This window comes from Psittacula echo (assembly GCF_963264785.1).
Source record: "Psittacula echo genome assembly, chromosome: 10".
In the NCBI taxonomy this organism is placed as follows: Eukaryota; Metazoa; Chordata; class Aves; order Psittaciformes; family Psittacidae; genus Psittacula; species Psittacula echo.
Window position 1 is genome coordinate 13,732,005 of NC_137741.1, and position 22,149 is coordinate 13,754,153.

Consider the following 22,149-nt stretch of genomic DNA (forward strand, 5'->3'; position numbering starts at 1 on the left):
CAGTTGAAAAGTCACTCACCGATCTGAATGGACAACTGCTCCCGTCTTTGGGTCAATAACATGGACAATGACACCTCGATGGCCCCAGCTCCTTTCAAAGTAATATCCACCTTCTTCCATGCCACCAGGATGAAGAGTCTTGTTTAAGAAAGTCCAGGACAGCTTTTTCTTTCCATGGATCTCAAGAGTGCCACCCTTACTTACTCCAAGATACTTCTTTCCAAAGTAGGGATTTGGCTGGCTGCTATCATCCGCTCTGCAGCAGGAATTGGGGAAAGGAATAGGTTTGGGTTTGTATCTGACAGCCAAGAAGACCCTTTCCTAGTTCTGCTGTGGCCCAAGGAGAAATGATTTGCATGCATTTCTGTCATTATTTCATGATTTGCAATGCATTTCTTTCAACTACTCTAAAATCAGCAATTGCCCACACTCTACAGAAAATAAACTATTTGAAATAATACTAGCAACTACTGGAGACCAGGAGCAATCCAGAATGCAGATTATACATGTTATATTTATTATACCCATGCCAGAGGAGGCCTGAAGCCCAGACTGAAAAACACATTTGTGTTTTTGAATACTGGAGGAAGTTAAGACCCTAGCCAGGAGCTAGTGGTTGTTAAGTATGAGTTTGGCATCCTTGAAATTCTGAGAGATCCTGTAGCAATCTGCAAGACATAAGTAAATCCTTTTGCTCACCACTGTCATTCAGAAAGAGAAGATGTTTAGGGAGGAGAATTTTCAGAGTAAAAGAACTGCTTGGATTTTAAGCCCATTCTGGAAAAACAGCTTGAGTGGTGGCAAGATGCATGCTGATTTTATGGCATGCCCAAATCTTCCAGTAGGATTTGAAAACTAGAACCAAAACTGAATCATTTTTTTACAGGCTATTTAAGTTGTTTAAAAATCTACTGAACTTTCCACAGAGCACTGATGATAAGTATATATGAGAAAATGTAATTTTAAGGAACATTTTTGTTCCCTGTTGTGGAAGAGAGATCCTAGAAAGTTCTAAGACAATATTTTATCATGCATACGTACCGCCCATATAAGATGATGATCACGTTGCTTTGGTAAGGGCACATCTCACTGCCAATATGTAATTCTCCATCATTTTCAATTAGTATATGTCTAGTACGCAAAATGATAGGCTGCACATCATCTTTAATGACCAGTTTTCCTAAATAGAAAAGGTCATGACATTTGCTTTAACACACCGGAGCTCATCAGAGGTGGTGATACCATTCTGCTAAACCCAGTGCTGGGATCTCATCTCAGTTTTTTGAAAAGTTCTGCCCATCCTCCCCCAAAACAGCTCCCAATAGAAATACTAAAGACATTACATGTTTTGTATTCAGTCCAGTTCTTGAAGAACACAATTAAGATTTGTGTGGAAGAGGTCTCACTCAAAACTGAGACAGAAATTCAGACTTAAGATGAATAAAAGCTATTCATGCTAACAGCCACCAGCAACACTATGTCCTTAGAGAAAGAGAGGCACATATGTATCTGCCCTGTCGTGAGACCCTGAGAACACTATTGGAGTATGATGTTATCAGGACAATGATTTAGTAAAAAGAAATGTTTTTGAAGCAAATCACAGAAGTAGAAATAATGAGTATACTGAGCTACTTTTCTAAAGAAAGGACAGCAAATAGGTTGATTATAATGGCTAAAGATCTGATAGCATCTGAGCTACCACCCACCCTTGTACTGAATTAAAGCTCTGTTTGTCCACTAGTTATCCAGTTCTCAGCATGAGGCAGGAAGTTCTCCCAGCATAAGACAGAGTGATTTAAATAGCCACAGTGGGAAGAACACTTCACCCAGCCTTGCTGCTAGCACGTTTTACCTCCATCAGTGATGTGGATAGAGTGGACAGTCGCAGAAGAAGAGAGAAGGAACTTCCTGCCGTTACTGATCTCAATGTGGTTTTCTTCATTGTGACCTGGGTTCCAGTTTTCTAGCTCAGGATCTTTATCAGGACATGTGACAGCTGCTTCTGCTGTGTAAAGATGGAGAGTGAAGACAATTACCACTTGCTCAGTGCAAGACAGAAAGCTCCATATCTGGCCATCTTTGCAGTATCATTACAATACATTCATACATATCATACAGTATGCTTATAGTACATTCTTAGTACCCCACTTTGCTGACTCACTGGAACACAGCACCACCTCAGCAGAGCACATGTGGGTCACAACCAAAAGAAAACAAAGAACAGTTTAAGCTGCATGATTTCCTGTTTTCAGGAAGCATGGAAAAGCCTGCTACCCCATGCAAAGGAGCCTTGCAAGGGATGCACTTTCCAGAAAACAACCTCGAAAGGGTGTAACTGAGCCCTTTGTGCAGTGTCATTAGCTCCGTTCATACTATCCAGATACAAAGCCTTTCACAAGTCCGGGGAAAATGTTGATGAAAGGATAAAACAACCACTACCTGTTAAAATGTCCCCCAAATATCTGCGAGGTTTAAGAAGCTTTGTTTAATGTAAAGATGTTAAAATACATTTGCATACTGTGTTTTCACTGGAAAGTAAAAATGCTCAGACTAACATGAAAACACCAAGCAACAAGGAATTACCAGTCCACCCAGTAACTGAGCCAAGGAATCATATGATTCTCCAAATCATAACAGAGAGCAACAGGAATCTCACAGGAGAAACTCTGGGTTTCTGAGGTTTTCCAGGCAAAAGCAATAAGGGTTCATTCGCATTGAGTTCACACCTCACCAGTATCCACACACAAATGTGATTATGGACTGCCATGACGTGTTAGTCTAAAGGGCTCTCATACCAACCCCAAGAGTCTCATGTTGTAAGTATTTACTTAAGATAAAATATTTCCCTGATACAATCTCACTCGATATGTGAGCCTCACATCTTGCTCTAATCAACAAAACAGCAAGTGTGGGAGTCCCATGTGTTATGCATATTTTCTGAGGGTAGAAAGCTTTCTAATCCTAGGAAGCTGAGGTCAGTGGGAGTTTGAACAGTGAGCCCTTTGCAATCAGAAGGGGTTGGGAGTTCTCACCAGCTCTCCAATTTTTAATCCTTTAAAACCAAAACACCATCGGAAAACTACAGGATCCACAAATCAGTGATAATAGATATGAGATAAACACCTTGACTTCAGCAGGGTTATGTCTCTGGCACTTAGTATAGTAAATTTGGGTAGGTTTTGCCCTGCAGACACTAATCTGTTCAGATAACAGAAAGGACAATGATGTGAATCCATGCAAGGATTCCCAGTGCTGGTTTAGTTGACAACGAGCAGTTGCGTGCTGCCACTGTGAAACTTGAGGGGCATCTGCAATTCCACAGCAACAGGAGCAAAATCTGTTCACCTGAGTTTCCTCTCAGATTCCTCCATCAATTTCATGTCTTAAGAAAACAGACATTAAAGAAAATAGAATTGGACCAGCCACTTCCTTAATGTCTCCAGAGACCCATTAAATACTAACAATTCAATATAAGCAAGGGACATTTCATGTGGGCAACACATGCTTTGGCTCTTTTCAAGCTTTACCCATATACATGAATGATCAAATCAGAAATGGCTAATAATCTACCAGGTAGCAAGTCAAATACTGACAAACATCCAGGACCTGATTTGATACCACTTGTGCCAGCTGGAAGCTGAAAGTATATCAGCAATGTCAGAGGCAGTTTTTCTCATGTACAATAATTGAGGAAAATAATGAGGAGTTTCTGGTTTCCTACCAGAAGACACAGAGAAGTAATAAGATTAATATTTCAGGCAAGAAATGGAACTTGCAATGTAAGTAGATGTTCAAATATAACTGTAAAACAAATTAAGAAAAAATGAGCTGCTATTCCCATAAGAATAAGGATAATAGAAAAAATTGCACATGATGAGAAGCTAAATAAAACCAAAAGAATTGATTCAAATGCAGAGGCATAATTTATCAGATAGATTAAGTGGACAGGCTAAAAGCTTGTTCATTTTTCCATTTACTTGGCTATGCTAGTGTCCAAAAGAGCTTTCTGCAGTCTCAAAAGATTACTTGTGCCCCCCAAATTCATTATTTAGAAAAAGAGAGGTAGGCAGTGAAGCCTAAGGGGAAATCAAGAGAAATTTACATTGATGTTTGGGAACAAACCAACAAAAGCTAACACAATCAGAACAAAGGAACCAAATTCCCAATTTCATTAACTAATTTGTACCAGAGAGAAGGAGCTGTGGAAGGTGAAGCACATCATCCACCCCCTGCTGCACAAAGGGCACTGAAGGGCTGAGCATATTGTGGTCCAGGTACCTTGCCAGCTTGCTTGTTACTCTCATTGCCATTTTTTAAATGAGTGCAACTTCTACTCAGGACAAGGAACTAACTGCATGTTTTGCTTCTTGACCAAAAGGGCCTGAGCACGGCAATGAGATGTTGCTTCATGTAGCTGCATTGCATGGGACAAGACATATGGTCTCTTTGTTTTAAAAGATACAAACCCCCAAATTAGCTGTATTTTGAATATGTATACCCAGTTTCCCTGTTCCCCTTTAACTACTTAGGAAAAGGGTTACTTGGAAGAGGCAAACTCCAAAGGGCAGGGATGTCCTACCCTAGAGGTTTTTGCTGTCCACATCTGGGCTTGGGCAATGCTGCACAATGCTCGACTTCACTTCCCACAGCCACAGCCATTAGGACCTGAGGTTTCTTTTGTTATTTCTTTGTGGCAGTTTGTTGGATTTGGGTTTGTTTTAAGAGCACGTGGCAGAGGGATTCCTGAGGGTACTTTCACCTGCTCAGAAGTTGCCACTCCAGCTGCCCTTGATAGTGAGTACTGGCACATCAGAAAACTGCTTTTCCCCTGAGTTTTCTCACTCTGTCCTTGACTCTTGTTACATGAAGAAGAGTGAAAAGCTGCTCTATCTAGAACAGCAATATCTTTATTTAAAAATAACATTACAAACCATGCCCTTTTTCCCCACAGCAGGAAAACTTACCTGTGCTTACAGAAGAGCTTACAAACAGAAGAAAAATGACATTTTCAGCCAGATACTTGGAGATAAGTAGAGCCATTCTTCAGGATGTTTAATTCTCTGGATGGATAGCTGTGAAGAAAGAATAGTAAGAAAATGTCACCTTTTTGGTCCAGTTCATGCAAAAACCATCCAGTGCACAAAAAAAAAAGGTTATATTCAGCTTTATGCCACTTCCAGTGTCGGTTCAAGAACAGCCCAAGCAGAGCAAGAAACCTCGGGCAGCTCCTCACCCTTTGTTTGCTTTAGGATAAACCCACTTCGGAATCCAAATAGACACTCAGAAAGCAACCACCAGATGTAACCAAAACCGCCTTAGGAATGCAGTATAAACACATCCAGTCAAGACTCTCTAGGGCTGCGTATTCACATGTGCAAAAAGGTAATGAAACACAACAGAGGAGGCGTTTGCAGAGTGACAAATTCTCACAAAGTAACCTTTCAGTGGCACCTCTCTCCCCCCATATTCCCCACACGTTTTTAGGAATGGTGTTTTGTGCACCCCTGAGATAAACCGTACTCACACTTCCAATCTGAAGCACGCAGTTTCTTAGATTTCAAATCCAAGAAAACATTGTCTGTTTAGTGTGCCAGCCCAGAATTTTCTTGCAAAACCAAAAGCTGCTTTTGAAACCAGTCTACCTAATGTTGTTTTCATTTCCTCAGTAGCCAACCCCCATCAAAAACAAACAAGCAGTGTCATGAAAGTCAAAGTTAGGATTCATGTGATTCTTTCCAGTCTCCAGTGATTGATTCTGCAGCTCTGCCCTGCACTCATGACAATTTATTGACACGTGTGTTCACACTGAGGCAAGGACACACACTTCTGTATTTATAAGGCAGTGTTTAAAATTCACATGTAGTCCTTGGAGCCATTAGGTTTTATCATGTAAACCAGTATTGGAGGAATATTGAGTAAATTTATTTGTAGCTGTCATGTCATACCACAATGATGAAATAGGATAAATGTAGGCATCACAGAGCTTAGTTAGACGCAAAAACGGTGATTGAAAACAACTCCATGATGCCCCAATATTTAGGGCAAAAGACATATGCTATTTTTCATGTCACTTGTTAATACAAACCAAACAAAACCATGAGAAAATATGGAAGAAGCTAGAATTTAATCTGGAGCAAATTTTACAGTGTATATATACAAAAAACACCCGTACTTCTCATAAAGGTGATACAGCCTGAAGTACAACGATATGTTGAGACCACATGTAAACCAGTGATTGTATTAAAAATAGCATTAGAACCAGATTTGTCAGGAAATATTCCAGCAGGAAAATGTTTGCTTGTTTTGGTATAGTGTATTTGACAGCTCTGAGCTCTGGAAATAGCATAGACTGAGGGCTTGGTACAGTGTATCAGGTGCTGAAATGCTGTTACAGAACAGCAGAAAAGAGGAATGCACTTAGTAATGCTATAACTTTGAATGCTATACATTATCAGAGTGCAATACCGTCACCATGGAATTTGTGCCAGACCCAGGATGCATGTGTCTGACATTTTAACAGCATTAACCATCAACATTTGATAAGACAGGGCTCTTTTAAAGCAAGATTATTGCAGGTATGCCCAAAGTACAGCAGTCACCATTAAAATGTCAAGATTTATTAGGGATTATTGCACAGCCTAATCTGCAAACCCAGTCAGTAGATTCTGCTTTAATGACAAGTGGTAATAGTACAGGATGGTCACTGCAGATAAATAGTGTTCCTTATAACATATAGTATGTTAGTGTTGCACAAAACCAGATTCCAACTGGTAAGGTATTGATCATAAAAATACATTCAGATGATGTAAGTGTTCACAGAAATATAAAGAAGGGACTGATTTTTTGACAGTGATGGCATGCATTTGCTTTACAGGTAGCAAAGCAGCTATTTTGTTCTGGCCCATTAAAAACTCAGAGGACCACCTCTGCTCTGTCCAGTTCATGATGTTGTTTCTACAGCAAACAGGTAGGAAATTAGCTTAAGAAATTTCACAGCTTTTGCTTTCTTTAGAGCCAAGAACTGCACATTACTTGCCATCAGGTTGTGCAAACAGCTTCTGGTATTACATCCCCAGTTGATCACCGGGGACTGCTTCCCTGATTACATCCATCCTCATAAGCAGAGATCAAAACAAGTAATCAGACACTGGAAAGTCATGTCATTTTTGGAGGTGTAAGCTGTGTGCCAGGCTCCAATGTTTTTGTAGTGTCTGATCTGCCACAGTCCAAAGAATATCCTGCTTACTTTGTGACTGAGGGAGGGTGTTTGATTCAGCTCGCAGTGAGCCAGGGGTCATTGTGGTGTTAGTATTAACTGGCACTCGGGTTGGAAAGACTGAAAGCTGACAGGTCCAAGAGGATCCGACTCCTCTGATTCAGCTCTGACTAACACACTACTGGAAAAATGCTACTTGGAGGATAATCTCAGGAATTTTCCTTCAAAGGCTCTCAATTAATCATCTTTCCCAAATATTAGGCACAAACAGTGACATGTTCGATTTTCCTGTTAAATAGAAAAGGAGGAGGAGATAGTGATTCTTTTCATTAATGTCTCCTGCTGGAGGGAACTCCAGAGTGGTTCTCTGCTGCCAGCCAGCCATGTGTTAGCTCAGCATTCAGAGCTGCGTGGGGATACAGGCAGCAATATGCTACCTCTCATTTGAACAGGCGCCACGTGGCTGACTTCAGCTGTGATGTAATCAGCAATGTCAACAAACCTCCCTGCAGATTTGGGCACTCTGAGAGCATAAGGGCCGTGCAAGTGTCCTCCTAAGTCTATCATCTCCAACATTTCTCAAATACCATCTGTGACTCCTCTCTTGGGTGAGAAAAGCTTTTTCATCTCGCCATTAAAAGCTGCCTGGCAATGGCAAGTGGGACTCATATCCCTGGATCTGGCAAGGCAGACTTTCTGAAATGATTCCCAGCTGCTGGATCTTTCCAAAAAGTGAACAATAGCAGCAGACAGTGCTAAAAGTAAATGCAGGAAACCATTAGCTCTCAATTGGTTGCTACCGCAGGTGTCAGCAGCTATACTGTACTAGAAAGTGCACCGACTGGAATCCCTATCCACTGCCCTCCCTGCAGTTTTAATGCAGAGCAAACAATCCGGACGGCAAAACAGTGAAGAAATGCTCTGAGGAAGCTGGATTGTCCTAAGCATCTCACATGGAGACCCCAAATCCTGAGGGCAGAGCAGAGCTCTCTGGGGTGGCAGAGCCAGCCATCCAGAAACACACGCCAGGCTCCAATCTCAACTTGCCACCTTGCCCACCTCTAAAAAAGTAGCTCCCAATATTGGATATTTTAAAGTGTTTTGTAAAACTGGCTTGACACACATTGAACGATGTACCTTCAGTGTCTGCTGAAGACAAGGATCCTTTCTGGTATTGTCAAATAAGGCATAAATAGGAGCACTGACCATGCATTATGAACCACGGCAAGGATGGTGGAAAAGCAGCACCTCTACGATCTTCCCTGAAAAGGATGTCAAGCAGGAGCAAGAAACCTGATGGCTACTACTGCTGCCACTGCTCACAAAGAGAAACCACAGACCTGTGCAGGACAAGGGAGGGTTCCAGAGCAATCCCCAGAGAAGAACAGGAAAAGCTCATATGGAAAAGGTGCCATTTAGCCTGATGGGGAATAAACTCTCAGCAGACACTAATTTGAACAGGTACTTGAGATGACCTGTGCACAAAATATGTGTTCACCAGGGACCACCTTCTCCAGGCAAGATGCTCCAGGGGACCCCCATGGGTCTGTGCCAGAGGTGTGGTGTACCCCTCCTGCTCTGGGTAGGCAAACCTGGACCCTCACACTGCCACAGCAGATGCTGAGGTTTTAGCGGTTTTTTGGCTGGGTCTGAAGCCTTGCCGCAATGTTTCCTCATTCATATGCAAAGAAGACAACATCAGTTTGGAAGCTGATTCCTAACAGAGAAAAAGTTGTTTAATTAGCACCTCTGCTGCCTTCTTGCTGACATTGCGTGGCAGCAACTGTCCTCTCACCCCACACAGGGAATTCTGCTTTTTAGCCCCAGCTGGGAAGATGGATTTGAGCAGCACAGTTGCCTTTCTGACCCAAGGACATGCCAGCTCTCACTATAGTGACATTTCTGTGCAGGGGGAGCCTCCATGCACCCAGCCACAAGCACAGCTAGAGCCTTCAGCCAGCCTTACAAATAAACAGGCGTATTCCTAGGGACTGCTAATGAAAATGCTCTCCCAGTCCCAGCAGATGACAGCAGCATGGCCTCTTTATCTTGTGCTTGCCACCCAGCCATTAGCTGCTCCTTTTTACTTGCAAGTAGAGGAAGGTTAAACCCAGGAACAGACTTTACTTCTCAATGAAATCAATACTGGAGTCAAAAGCAGCACTCCGACTTTTTTCTCAATGAACCTTGGTTCCCTGCAAGGAAGAAGGTTCTGCTCACGTATTCCGTATATAAACATCACTGCAAGTTCCCTGATTCCTGATGTTCATAAAAACAGATTCTGGAAGAGGAGCACGAGTTAGAGGAAATTTTCAAAATGAATAAATTGAAGGAAACTGGGGTGTTTGTAAAGTTGTGATATTGGCACACTTTTTTGAGACAGAAATAAAAGAGGGGGGGAAAAGAGTTATTTTAAAGCTATGCTTTTTTCAGATTTAACTTTTGGGGTTTTTTGACAGAGGCTTACAGACCTGGAAAAGGAGAGGAAGCAGTTTTTGGCTCAGCTAAAACAAAATGATTTGCAATTCACATCACTCCACCCATCCGAGGCTGACTGACTCACAGTTTCACATGCTTTCGAAGAGCTCAACATTTCACTGAATTAAACCCTCATCTACGGCATGAAGCTTTCAAAGCATCAAAGCGGTGGGAAGCTGAGACCCACTAGCTGGGGTTCAGGGTGCACAGACTTTGCTGTGCCTGCTGACAGTAACTCAGCATATAGCCAAGCTAATGCTTTCAGGGGATGCCAGAGCTCCTGTGTCCCCACTGCAGAAATGCTCTCAGGGTAGCCAGGGCACACATATATCCTGAATGCATTAGGTGTACTGAACATGCCTGAGTTAGCTGCAGGTCCATGTGGACAAACACAGTTCATGGGGATCCTCCTGCTCAGGATATCCAACAGCTTCCCACAAACAAAAAGCCAATGTGACGCTTACTTACCCCCACAGCTTCACCCACACAGACTTCTGGTGCATGCCAGGTTAGTGTTAGCCTTTGAAATCATGGTCTTGAATGTCCCAAGGGTCCGTGAAGGAACTGTACCCTCTGCAGAGCTTCCCTGGTTTTGAAGCCTTTTTTCCCTCCCAAGGAAAGGAAACTTGTGTGCAGTGGCTAAAGACGATCACAGCATCCTGAATCCTCTTCAAACTGCTGCTTTTAACTACCCAAATAACTGCATCAGGATGTAAATATTTTTCTTTTTGCTTTTGTGGTACTTTACTGTTTGCATCTGGCTCGCCATGGCGCCACGCCTTCCTCTCCAGGACATTTGCCATTTGCTCTCCTTCTGAGGCAGGAGGAGGAATAGAGATTTTTCAGACGTTTAGGCACATTCCTTCCTTCACCAGGCTCTTCCTTTGCCAATTGTTTAGTCTCAGCCTGGGGTTAGAACTCTGCAAAGTTCTATTGGGATCCAGGGTCTGGACCTGTCACAGGTTATCAAATAAATCTCCAAAAGGCTGAAAGCTTGCTATGCAAATACTTGCTCCAATGTTGGGGTTACGTTCACAAGCCAAAAACATCTTTCTTCTCTTTCCCTGCACAGCCTCAGAAATCGTGACAATTAGGTACTATTAGGAGTTCAAATGGACTTCAGGGAGCTCCGTGGAGGGTCAGTATGAGCCGCTTAGGCTCTTATATCACTTCTTATCTCCACAGAGTACATCAGTCCCTATCGCTGCCCATGGGGGCCAGCACAGGCCCATCATGTCCTGTGCATCAATCTTTATCTTACCTTTATTGAGCAGTATCAGTGATTTCCTCACACTTTCTAGCAAGCCAGGAACTTTCCCCCAGCCAGTCTCAACTCACACCTCTCCTACCTGGTGCAGGGATGGAGCCACGATCTCCTTCTCTGCCTGTAAACCTTTCAGGTGTCCTCTCACCCCACGTCCAAGGACCACTGGGCAGTACGTGTCTGACGGAGGCAAGTGTCCCAGCCAAGGAGTTCAGTCCCCTTTCAGAGGCACAATATCAGCTGGCCGGTGTGCGGATGCCAGAGCGACTAACTCACCAGGGAGCAAAAGTCTGGCCAACAAAATACTAACCTTTCCCTGTAGCAACTTGTTTGGCCATTTCTGAGAACTTCAAAGAAACAACAGGACATTAGTAACAAAGCCTTCACCTACCTGTTTGAGTAATCCATGTGACAAAGACATGGACAGTCTGTAATTGCTTGCCCTTCACTGATGTCACCAAGTAACATCATGTTCAAACCAAAACAAGTCATCATTTGTACTTAAACTGTCAGTGAGGTCATCAGCAGTTTCTCAGTTTGCATACAAAGTTCTATTTTTGTCTTTACTTCATAAAGCAGCAGCATAAACAGAAAATCAAAGAGAATTAACCACTACTACTGGCAGTATTTCAGTCTGCAATGGGAGCAGAAAGTCAATACAAGCATTGTCTGAAAGGAACGCAAGACTTAACCCTATGCAGCACATACTTTATCCTGGGTTTTATTCCTCTAGTCTTTAATTAAATGTTCACATAATTTGGACAAACATCATTTCACCAGTCATTAGCTACAGACAGAAATGCATTTATAACTCCTTGGAGCACCCTATTTATTCAGTTCAATTAGAAGATATCGTAAGATCACTGCATGCTCACCAAGCAGATGTTACTGAGTTCGCCTAAAATGCCATGGCAGATGGACAGTTAGGTGTTTTAAAAGCAGACATTAATGGAGGGAAAACAGAAGTGAAGGGAGAATTCCCTACCTCTGCTGAAGTTCATCTGTTTCCCTGGATGTTGCTAAAGCTTCCATGCCAAATTCCATTTCCAGTCTCTGTGATACTGGAGAGCAGGCTCTTGCCTTTGAAACTTACCTTTTGATACCAAATCGTAGGTATGTTGAAACACTTCTCCTTGGGAAAGGCAGCCCACAGGCTTTTCCTGTTCTGCCCTGTGAGGCACTGTTTGCAAAATAAAGCTCTACCACGGCAGGTAAGATGAGACTATATTTATTAGTTATACTATATACAAGTGAACACCATTGGTTTGGTACAATCCCGTGAAAACAAGAGCAGCTTTGGTGGCAGCAGTGGGCTTTGCCTGGCTGGTGATCCCCAGCGATGCTAATCCCAGGAAGCTGCAGCTGTAGAGATGTGTTCCGAGTGGGTCTGAGAAAAAGCAAATTTTAGTGGCTCATCAGCATTAGCTGGACATTGATATTCTTTCAGCTTCAAGGGAACATAATGCTGTAAAGAAGCGGCTTTCTGATAACCAGCATGATTAAGGACTTTAATCCAGGAGGGTTTGGCTTGTCCTTTATAGCCAAGCATGGCAAAACTCCCTGAAAAACAGACACAAAGAGAGTGAGCCTCTGGATGGGTTGGTTCACTTACTAGCAGTGCAGCACAGGCTTCCTCCACATGATGGGAACTTCTCAGTCTTCTTTTTTTTTCTCCTGGATTAAAATAACAGAACATTTAGGAGAGAAAAAGGATGATGAAAGAGGGAATGAGCCTCACTGAAGCCAGAACCTCACTGCATCATTTATTTCAGTGGGTTCCCAGATGTCAGTTAGCAGGAGTATTGATTTACTCTTTACTTTTACATAAGACTAGTACTTTTTCGTATTTGACTACCTGAAAATGGTTAGGCATTTTGAATCCTTCTTTTATTGGTTTACATCAGTTTCTTCCTGTTATGCTGAAACTATCTCCCATGTCGCTCTGGTCCTGTCACAAAGTACAGAGGCATTATGTATTCTTCTATTTTAATAATACTGTCTTGTGTTTATATTATGTTTTTCATTGCAAAGACTCTCAAGGCTATTGCAGCTGGCTGGACCGAGTCTATTCCTGTAAGCACTTCTAATTTAAATCAGGTTTTGCAAAACCAGGCAACAAGACCCTAAATCCTGATCCTGCTGGGGACAAGTGGATTGGGGTTTTTTTGCATTATCCTTGGCAGAAGCAATACGCACTTGGGAGGAATGCTCCATCCTGCCCTGGAACACAGCCCCCCCAGTGTGGATCAGTCCTGCATGCAATTGCTTTTGGAGCTGTGAAGTCAAATAGTGTGCATACCTGAATCAGCAGGAGAAAGCTCATGAAGCAGAATGTAATTAGTCAGACTGGAAATCAGGGCAGGCACATGGGTGAACACCCTTGCCCTTAGGAAAAACAGAACAGGGGCTGCACATGATCAGCCAGCAGTGGAGGCACCAGCATCCTGCCAAAGTGTCAGAGCAAGGAGGTGGCCACCAACTAGCATGACCCCGGGAGGGTGGTGGTCCTGCTTGCTGCTTTTTGTGCCCCAGGAGCATTCAGGGCTGGAGGCTGAACCGACCTCCCAAAATGACTTGGAAGGGCTGTGCCCATGCGAGTGGCAAAGGTGGTTCAGAGAACAAAGTTTGACAAAACAAACAAAACAGACTGGTTTTTAATCAAAAAATTCTTTTCAAAAGTATTCAGGGCTTTGGCGAAGGAATGAAGCAATGAGGTTTCAGAACAAAAACAAAAAAAGAGAAAACTTCAAAGTTTTGCTTTTAAAAGGATGAAAAAACCCCCCCAGCTTTTTGGGAATCAAACAGGCACCAAAGTGAAATCACTGTCTCTGCTTTAAAAGACTATGCTGTCCTCCCCCAGAATGCTTATAGCAATGAACTTTGAAACTTGAACCAGAAATTGATACAAATTTCAGTAAAGCAGTAGGGGGAAAAAAAAACCCCAAACCTCCAAATAAAAATAAATAAAAAAAAAAGCTGGAAGCACCTGGAAATGCAGCCAATTCTCCAGCTGATCTCTGCTTGAAACTGCAAATTAAAACTCAGTCAGGCTGGTTGGTTGTTTTTGTGATTTCCTTATCAATCACCCAAGTTATTCATCCAAATCTGGACTCAATAGCCCCAGTCTTCCAGGAGGAAACCCAGCATGGATTTCCTGGACTAATGATACCAATGGATTTGTTGCAGCAATCCAAGGTAAAACTGTAATAAGAACTTTCCAAAACGGGTGATTTCACCTTCCTTCTATATGTATATAGAAAAAAACCGCTCATATTTCACTTCAGGTAATTTTATTTTTCATTAACTTTTCCATTTATGATTGTTTTTCCTTGCAAAGCAGATGAATTTTGGAATCCTTATCAAATGGGGGTTTTTTTTCTGTTTTTGATTAGAAAAACAACTTCCCTTTAGGATGAAGAATTTGCAGCATGCAGGTTTTCACTGGTGACATAGAGTCAAAACCCTGAAATAAGTCTCATATTTCTCACCATCCCTAAGCCAAGAGGTTTTTACTAGGTTACAGCTGGGATACTGTGCTAGGAAGTCTGTCAATAAGCAGTATATAAGGATGTGTACAGTTTTGATAGGGAAACACACCAGTAATTCTTAAGCAAAAGAAAATGGTAGAATAAATACATTTACCTTCCTTGTGGAAGACAATAGGCTTTGCTGAGCCTAACCTGGTAAAAATAGGCATTTCAGAGCTCCCCACCACATCTGCAATATCTCTAGAGCACACGAGAACAAGTGATCTGAAAAGAAGGAAAGTAATTACCACATGATTGCAAAATATTATTTCATTAAGAATCCACAAGACCTTTAAACTCCAATTCAGAAAACTACTTAAGAGCTTGCTTAACTTTAAGAACATGTTTAAATCCCTTTGATTATGATCCCATGTAAACTTTCCTAAGTTTAAGCCTCTGTTTAAATGTTCCTAAATTAAACCTGTACTTCTCACGGAATCAAAATAAGCACAAGTGAGTGTTGGCAAGTGCATCGCTTTATGGGAGAGGGACATTCAGCAACAGAAGAAATTCAGTTGCTGTGTAGTCCTCAGATTCTGAAACCGTCTGTATTCTGGGTCTGGTTTTCAATCAAACTTCCATCTAGCTTAGGTCCTCAGAGACGGGCTTTCAGCCCCCAGTGAATTGTACCTGCAATGAATTACTGGCACAACTGGTTGCATTTAGCTGCACGCCTAGAGTTGCAAAATATACATCTTACCAGAAAATCAAACCGAATATATAGGCATCATATGGATATATGTCGCTTCATGCATGTTTGATACATGTACACACTCATGCGCATAAATACAGATGTAATAACTCAGGAGTGTTCAAGTCTTTGGTCATGAACTGCACAGAAATGTTTTGGGCTGAAAGTCTGTTTTCTCGTTATTTGACCTGCTCCTGCCAGCAGCCAAGAATTTATCTATAAATCTCTGTTGTTCCATGTTTATGTGGCAACACATAAAACCACAAGGAATGTGGGACAGACAGAAGTGGAGATGATCCAGACCATTGCCAGGACACATGCAAGGTAACAGAGCCTGCAGGCAGGCAGGTCTATTCATTGGCTCACCCAAGAAACGTCCTACTGGAAAATCTGGCACACCTATGATTTTCATCTGTTACAAAAGGCAAAAATAATCAGTAAGAGTAAACAAAAATCGACTCGGTTTCAGAAATGGAAAACTGAGTCACTGACTGCCAGGAAACTGCTGGACACCAGGACAGAAGCGCAGGATTGCAAATGTCATTGGAAGGACATTATCTACTCCATGCTGGAAACTGAATGGTTAATTTAGAAGGAGTTGCCAGTTTACCAGAAAACCTGTTTCTGCCTGCTCTAATCTGTGCAATCCTGGGAAAGAGACCCTCCTCCTCTTATTATCTGGGTGATATTTGGGATTTGTATATATTTAATCTGTGCCAGATTCCTTCAGAGCACAGGTTTGGTTGTGAAAGTAGGTAATTTTCCTTTCTCTGTCTATCAGCCATGTGTTGCTACATGAACTGCACTGCCAGCAGTTTGCTTACCTCTCTTTTATAGATGTTTGAACATAGTCAGTTATTGCACTGGCAGCGTTTGCACCAGTAACTGTGTCAAAGTCCCTCCTACTCACAACAGCTCCTGAACATGCATCTACCACCACGAAGAATAACCCATGGCTATTGAACAGGAAAATGGTATCATTTATCTGCAATAAAAAGCACAGGTTAGTTTTATGGGGGCAGACTGGGGAGCTTCAGACTCTGACCCTGCTTCTCCATAAGGACTTATAAGCAAGGAAATTATCAAGGGTGTGCACCCTATAATTTTACATGTATAATTAGTACAGATGAAGTGACAGCACTGATAAATGGCCAGTGGCAGAAGGAAGCAAATGTTCTCAATGGGGTACAAAACCAGGAGGAATGAGGTCATCTTTTGCGTATTAGGAAGATACATCTGTGAAGCAAAAAACCCTGAGAGTTAAATGCTTAGTTCAGTCTATAACCACTTTCTTTCCATGTGGGGAAAATTACTGTCACTTGGCAAAGCAGATTTGACCACGGAGCAACAGAGAGGTGCTGAGACAGCAGATGGGGGAACAGAAGCAACACATGGACTTTTTCCCTGAAAGTGCAAATATCAAACCCAAAATACTCCTTCTTGGTCTCAGTGCCTCAAAGAAGTTGTAGCACAAGTGGCTCCTACTCCCTTCCTGTCCTACAGCATGGGCTCCTTCTGGAAGTTACTCCTCTCAGGATGTGCCCCACAATATCTGCTTTTAGAAAGGCAAAGACTCCCTGAGGTGCCCGACACTGGTGCATCTTCCCATCATCCTGAGGAACAGCTTAGCCTGGGAGGACACATCCACCACCAAGGAGAGCAACAGCATACCAAGATCAGGCTGTCAGAAAGCTAAGCCCAGGATACAACATGCGCCACTGTAATTTGCATAGTTGTCCATAGCCCAAAGACACGTGGGAGCTCAGAAACTTCCCATCAATCTGAGACATGTTTATGCCTCCATGGAATATAGGGCCAGAATGAATGAGGGAGTCAAGTGTTAAAAAAGTGGCTTCTGCAAGGTGTCAGAGGATGCTGAATGCGACAGGGTGTCAAGGGTAAGGAAAACTTGACTGTTTGGGCCATGCAAGGCCCAGAGGGGTGGTGGGCAGAGGGGAGTGAGGAGCAAAGACAGACTAAATGCCTGGTCCTGGCTGACTCATGCTCCTAAGCCTGGGAAGCTTGTCAAAGTCTGGATGCACATGGAGCAGAGAGCAACCCATTGCAAACTGACCTAATTGTGGCTGCTAGGAAAAGCAGCAGCCCCACTGTGCGTATTGCCCCTGTCTCCATTCTGCAGACCCACCGAGGAACCAGCACAAGGGCTCCTGTGGTCCCTTTTCATTTAGACATTAACTTCATCATTTGCTTAGCCCAGAATGAAATTTCTTTCAAAAACCAGTATTTTCCATTAAAGCTTTAGATAAGGCAAAGCAGATTTGAGGGTACTGTGCCTGTCCTATGACTGCTGCACACACACAGATCTCTGCACCTCATCACAGGTGAGATGCTGCTTCCAGTAACACCTAATGGTTTTGAATACATTTTTGAGGATGCAGTCAGTGGATGTGACAAGAAATCTTGGCTGCTCAGACTCCTTAAGGATGCTGTCCCAGCTTTGCTTGGTGTTTGTTAGCATTAATTATAATTCAGTATCACACTGGCATGTAAGCCTGGATAATGTCCTTGCAAGCATGATTTCAGTCACCCATCACATTTAGACAGACATATAAGGCATGTGTAGGGACAGCCTGACAGGTCCACATCCCTTCAGTAGTGAAATATTGTTATTTTTGTCTTTTAGTGTAACGCCAGCAATCAGAAAAACAAACTTTGATTTTCTTTCCCCCATCCTTTGTAAACAATGACTTCTGTGCTTGTTCCCCCCTCTTCCTCCACATTAGAGTGGTTGTGTTAATTCTTCTTCTGAGTTGATAAAAGACCTTTTTTTTCCCCTAAGGGCTCAAATCCTCATCTGAATAGAATACAAACTCCCAGTGACTTTAGTAGAGTTAATTGTAGGAAGAACAATGCATCTGCCTCTTCCAAGGGAACTTCCCATTTCCTTCCTCTAAAGCTCAGCAAGATTTTGCATCACCTTTCCTTGGAGATAAAGCTTTCCCTGATTAATCACCATTTCAAATGCAGTAAAACACAATATACCTTAATGAATGTGGATGTCAAGTGGTTTTGTATGTCCATCCTGCTGAGAGACTGGATCTGAATCCTTATATACTTGACTGAGGGTGTGCTAGTGATAGCAAGCTGCAATTACACCAGAGACAGAAATATAACAACTGTCTTGATAACTGGTTTTCATCACCAAAATGACACCAAGTACCAGTGCTCATATAGATAGGATTGCAAAACTTTAAGAATCCTTTTATCGAACTGTGATCCTGGTTCACAAGTAAGTGCTCATTATTAAGACCCATTTATCAAAGAATCGTGGCAATGCTGGTTGGAAGAGACCTCTGATGGTCACCCTGCCACTAACTCAGTTTAAAATTGCATATATTTTGCCTGGTTATAAACTCAAATGCAAATCTTGTATGAAACAATTCTGTAGGATTTAGATGGGGTGAATTTACAGTAAATGAGGAGAGAACCTGGCTCTAATTTTCCAGTTATTCCTATTAACCAGAATTACTTCCCAGTTTGAAATCAGCAGAGTTGTAATTTGGAATCCAGAGTTAATCCAGTCTGAGCCCTCTCCAGAGTCCTGGTGTTTCTTGTTTAAAAGAAAGAAACGGGGGGGGGGGAAAGGCTCCATGAATGTACATTCACATGCTCCCAGTTGGGCAATTCCTTGAGGCTATCTTTGAAGCATAGTACAAAAAGCTGCCGAAATTCACAGCAAACCCCTTCCCTCTACACATATTATGTGATGCTGGGCAGATTCATGAGTGGGAATTCCCTATGGTTTTTCCTTATATGCTGTAAAAATGATATGGCTGCACATCTACTACATAACTGCAAATGCTGTTTCATGTGGTGGGTACCTGTGGGGCCCCACACACCCTGCATGGCCCGGCTGGGTGCTGGGACACGGGGCGCTGGGTGGCTGCTGGCCTCTCCGAGAAGGGGTTTGGGTCACAGCTCCAGGAGTCCCCCGGGTACATATGTGCCATGATCTTAATACGTTCGCAGCCTTGCTGAGAGCAGTAGCTGTGTCCTTCCCGAGCTTCATGGGCTTGCAGGTGAACGAATAGGTACCTACAAACGAGAGCAAACAAAGGGATAAGAGCCACCGTGTGCTTAGAGGACAAGCTGAGTGGAAGGAGGATCTGCACTTGCTAAATTCCATTATCTCTCACATTTCCCAGCATCACAATCCAACCCTGTCTTAGACTGGTGTAACATGGCACACCCATTGCAAAATGTGTCCTGCCAGGATGCAGGTTGAGCTCCCCTCTCATCCTGCCATGACAAGACCTGCAGCACTTGCAGCCCATATGCCCAAGCCAGCTGCCTTCACCAGGCAAGCACTGAGTGGAACAGACACTCTCTCCAGTCCCAGGCACCCCACTCTGCCCAAGGCATGGTGGCATCCACCAGAGAAAGAGCTCAGGCTGTTGTGCAGGAGACAGGCTTGCCTGGAAATATCAGCATCTCCCCCTCTGCTGTTGCATGATCTTGGCCTGCAGGCAGAGCTTAGCCTTAGGCATGCACAACAAAAGCTTGAAGCCAGCCAGGTCTTCTGGCCTTTGGAGTTCATTTTTCCTTCTAGCTGTTCAAAGTATGTTTTCAATTGTGTTGATTCTGCAATTCAGGCTGAGGAAATGATATAAACAGCTCAATTCAGCTCCAGGATCAGATACATGAGGTTTAAAGGGTTTTTTCATTCTATTTCTTTTAAAACTAAATATTTGTTTCTATTTGTCTGGAAGAAAGAATGAGTAAGCTTGGCCCCTTTCCAAGGACACAGCATGTGGGGTTAAAAAAAAAGAAGGGGGAACATCCCACTCATTATGAAATAAAGTCTAAAAAACAACAACAGGAAAAGAAAAAGCCAATCCTGTGACTTCTGTGCTCTGAAAGGCTAAAAAAAAAGTCACTGCTGAATTAAACAGAGAACCAAAAGGCTGATACTGCCAGGAGTTAGTTTAGACCCATCAATCTGCATGTACCAGGTCCAGGTGGCTCCTCGCAGCTAATGACTCTTCCGCCACAGACCCACAGGTATAACAATTTCCCTGCTATTCAGTAGTAAACAACCTGTTTTCAGAATTTGGGCAACTTCCCCTTCCTCACCTCCCAAAAAAAGGAAAGGAGGATTAATTAGCAAATTGTCATTTCACAATTCCTATGATGAGAGAGACTTGGCCATCAGCAAGGAGCCTGGTTAGCAGGGAAAGCATGCCGGGATTCGATTGCTCATGTGTTATGGTTGAATGAATAAATATATCCCACCTTATTTTCAAATCTGGCATTTGTGGATTGATTCCTGAAGCAGCTACTTAGTCAGGTGAAGCATCATGGGACCCATGGTTAGACCACAAAACACCTTTTTTCGTCCTAACTGTTTTAGCTGGTGGAGAAACAGTGTTTCGTAATATGTTTTTTTTAATCAAAGGTGTCCTCGAGTCTTATAAAGGCAGTGCAAGATCTCTAGGACTCTCTTCATGCCTTCAAAATAAGAGATGCACGATGGTGGCATCCTTTAATCACAAAATCTAATTTTTAGAATGTGATGATTTTAGAAATCTCTCTTCATGGGAATATGAAGAAGTTGAAAAGTCCCAAACTCCCTCAGTGTTGGAACTGCAGCAGTCACAAGAGGGCTCCTCTTCATGGCCTTTTGGGGTTCAATGGATTTTAACAACTATTTACACTGTGCACCCACACCTGCAGCAATCTGAGCAGCAGGGATGCCTTAAAGGAGCTAAATTCAGCCAAGAAATCAGCTGTTTTCTTAATAGCAATGCAAATCACTGCTCAGTAATACAGACATGGATCTATCCCAGGTACTCCAGCCTGTAAATCTATTTTGACCTGAAATCAGTAAGAAGACCATGCAAGATGGATGGGCCTGAACTTTAACTACTAGAAAGGGAAAGGAAGTGCTGGGGCTGGAAAGAGAAAGACCCTGAGGGTTTGCTGCCCACTCAGGAGTAATGCAGGGCTCACCCTGATGCTCTGTCGAAGTAGAAGAGCCGCTCATCGGTCCCATTGAGAGCGCTCGCCCAGGAAGGAGCTGCCAGGTAGTGCTTTACACTGTGCACCATCCCTGTCCGTCGCTGGTAAATATCTGCCACCACCTGGAAAACAGCTTCCCTGGGATAGCAGAGGGCAACATGCAGCCAGTCTCCTCTGAAGGCAAAAAGGGGAGGCAGGAAGAAGAGAGAATAAAATATAGTTAAGGGCTTGAGTACAGGAGAGATGGTCTGCAGCCAAGAGTACAATTTTCAGGGCAAAACAAAGAAATGCCCTTTGAGGTTCTTCTCCTGCTTTATAAAAAAAATACATAACAAATCCTCAAAGCCAAAGAAAATCAGATTTTTTTGCTTTGTCTGGAAACAACAACTGCTTATTATGAAGGTCTGATCCAGGGACCCCAGCTGACCTCAGAGGACTTTGAGTCAGGTGCCAGGATGGCTTAAATATAGAGATTTTCTCTTCCTTGCCCCATAAAGCTGAGGTACAACCAGTCACATACCCACTCACATCTCCTGAGGCAGCCAGGGCTTGTTTTAGTTCATCTGGTGCTGCTGCAGGAGAGGGAACCGGCATCCAACAGACATTTCACCAGGGGCACAGATTCAGGAATTAGAAAGTAATCTCCAAGTTGAACCAGAGCCACGGTCTAAAGAGACCTGCTTCCTCCACTTTACAGCAAAGTTTATTATTATGGTTTCCATTAAAATCTCCCTCTCCCCAGCTCTGTCTTCAATGTCAGTTTATAATAACTAAGGGTAAAGTTGAATAGTCTTTTAACTCTTGTCTACCACAATTTTGGTATGCACATTCACAGAAATAATTGCCCCCATGGCTTTCCTTTTTCCTGTGATTCACATTGCCACCCTCACAGAGAGGAAAAACTGGCTCCAAACTAAAAGCCTTTGCTGCAAGACTCAGTGCCAAAGGGTACAGCTATGATGCAATTCAGGTACCGATAGAAACGATCTTCCGC

General features: G+C 42.9%; 2 protein-coding genes across 2 annotated transcripts in view; both read right to left on the reverse strand.

The window, feature by feature from the left end:
* CEMIP (cell migration inducing hyaluronidase 1) overlaps window positions 1-5,040 on the reverse strand; it is a gene marked incomplete at both ends in the record, with an annotated part of 52,103 nt that extends 47,063 nt beyond the window's left edge. The window contains 4 exons of the mRNA XM_080626596.1: window positions 20-256; window positions 1,042-1,180; window positions 1,853-2,005; window positions 4,965-5,040. Coding sequence (XP_080482722.1) covers window positions 20-256; window positions 1,042-1,180; window positions 1,853-2,005; window positions 4,965-5,040 — 605 coding nt within the window. The remainder of the gene's footprint in view (window positions 1-19; window positions 257-1,041; window positions 1,181-1,852; window positions 2,006-4,964) is intronic.
* A 7,260-nt stretch (window positions 5,041-12,300) lies between these two features.
* Window positions 12,301-22,149, reverse strand: part of LOC308225670 (cell surface hyaluronidase CEMIP2-like) — a gene marked incomplete at its 3' end in the record, with an annotated part of 53,687 nt that continues 43,838 nt past the window's right edge. Inside the window, exons 18-23 of the mRNA XM_080626753.1 lie at window positions 21,147-21,329; window positions 19,019-19,232; window positions 18,180-18,281; window positions 16,001-16,161; window positions 14,601-14,710; window positions 12,301-12,518 (exon numbers count right to left, since the gene is read on the reverse strand). Of these exons, the coding sequence (XP_080482879.1) occupies window positions 12,301-12,518; window positions 14,601-14,710; window positions 16,001-16,161; window positions 18,180-18,281; window positions 19,019-19,232; window positions 21,147-21,329 (988 nt within the window). The remainder of the gene's footprint in view (window positions 12,519-14,600; window positions 14,711-16,000; window positions 16,162-18,179; window positions 18,282-19,018; window positions 19,233-21,146; window positions 21,330-22,149) is intronic.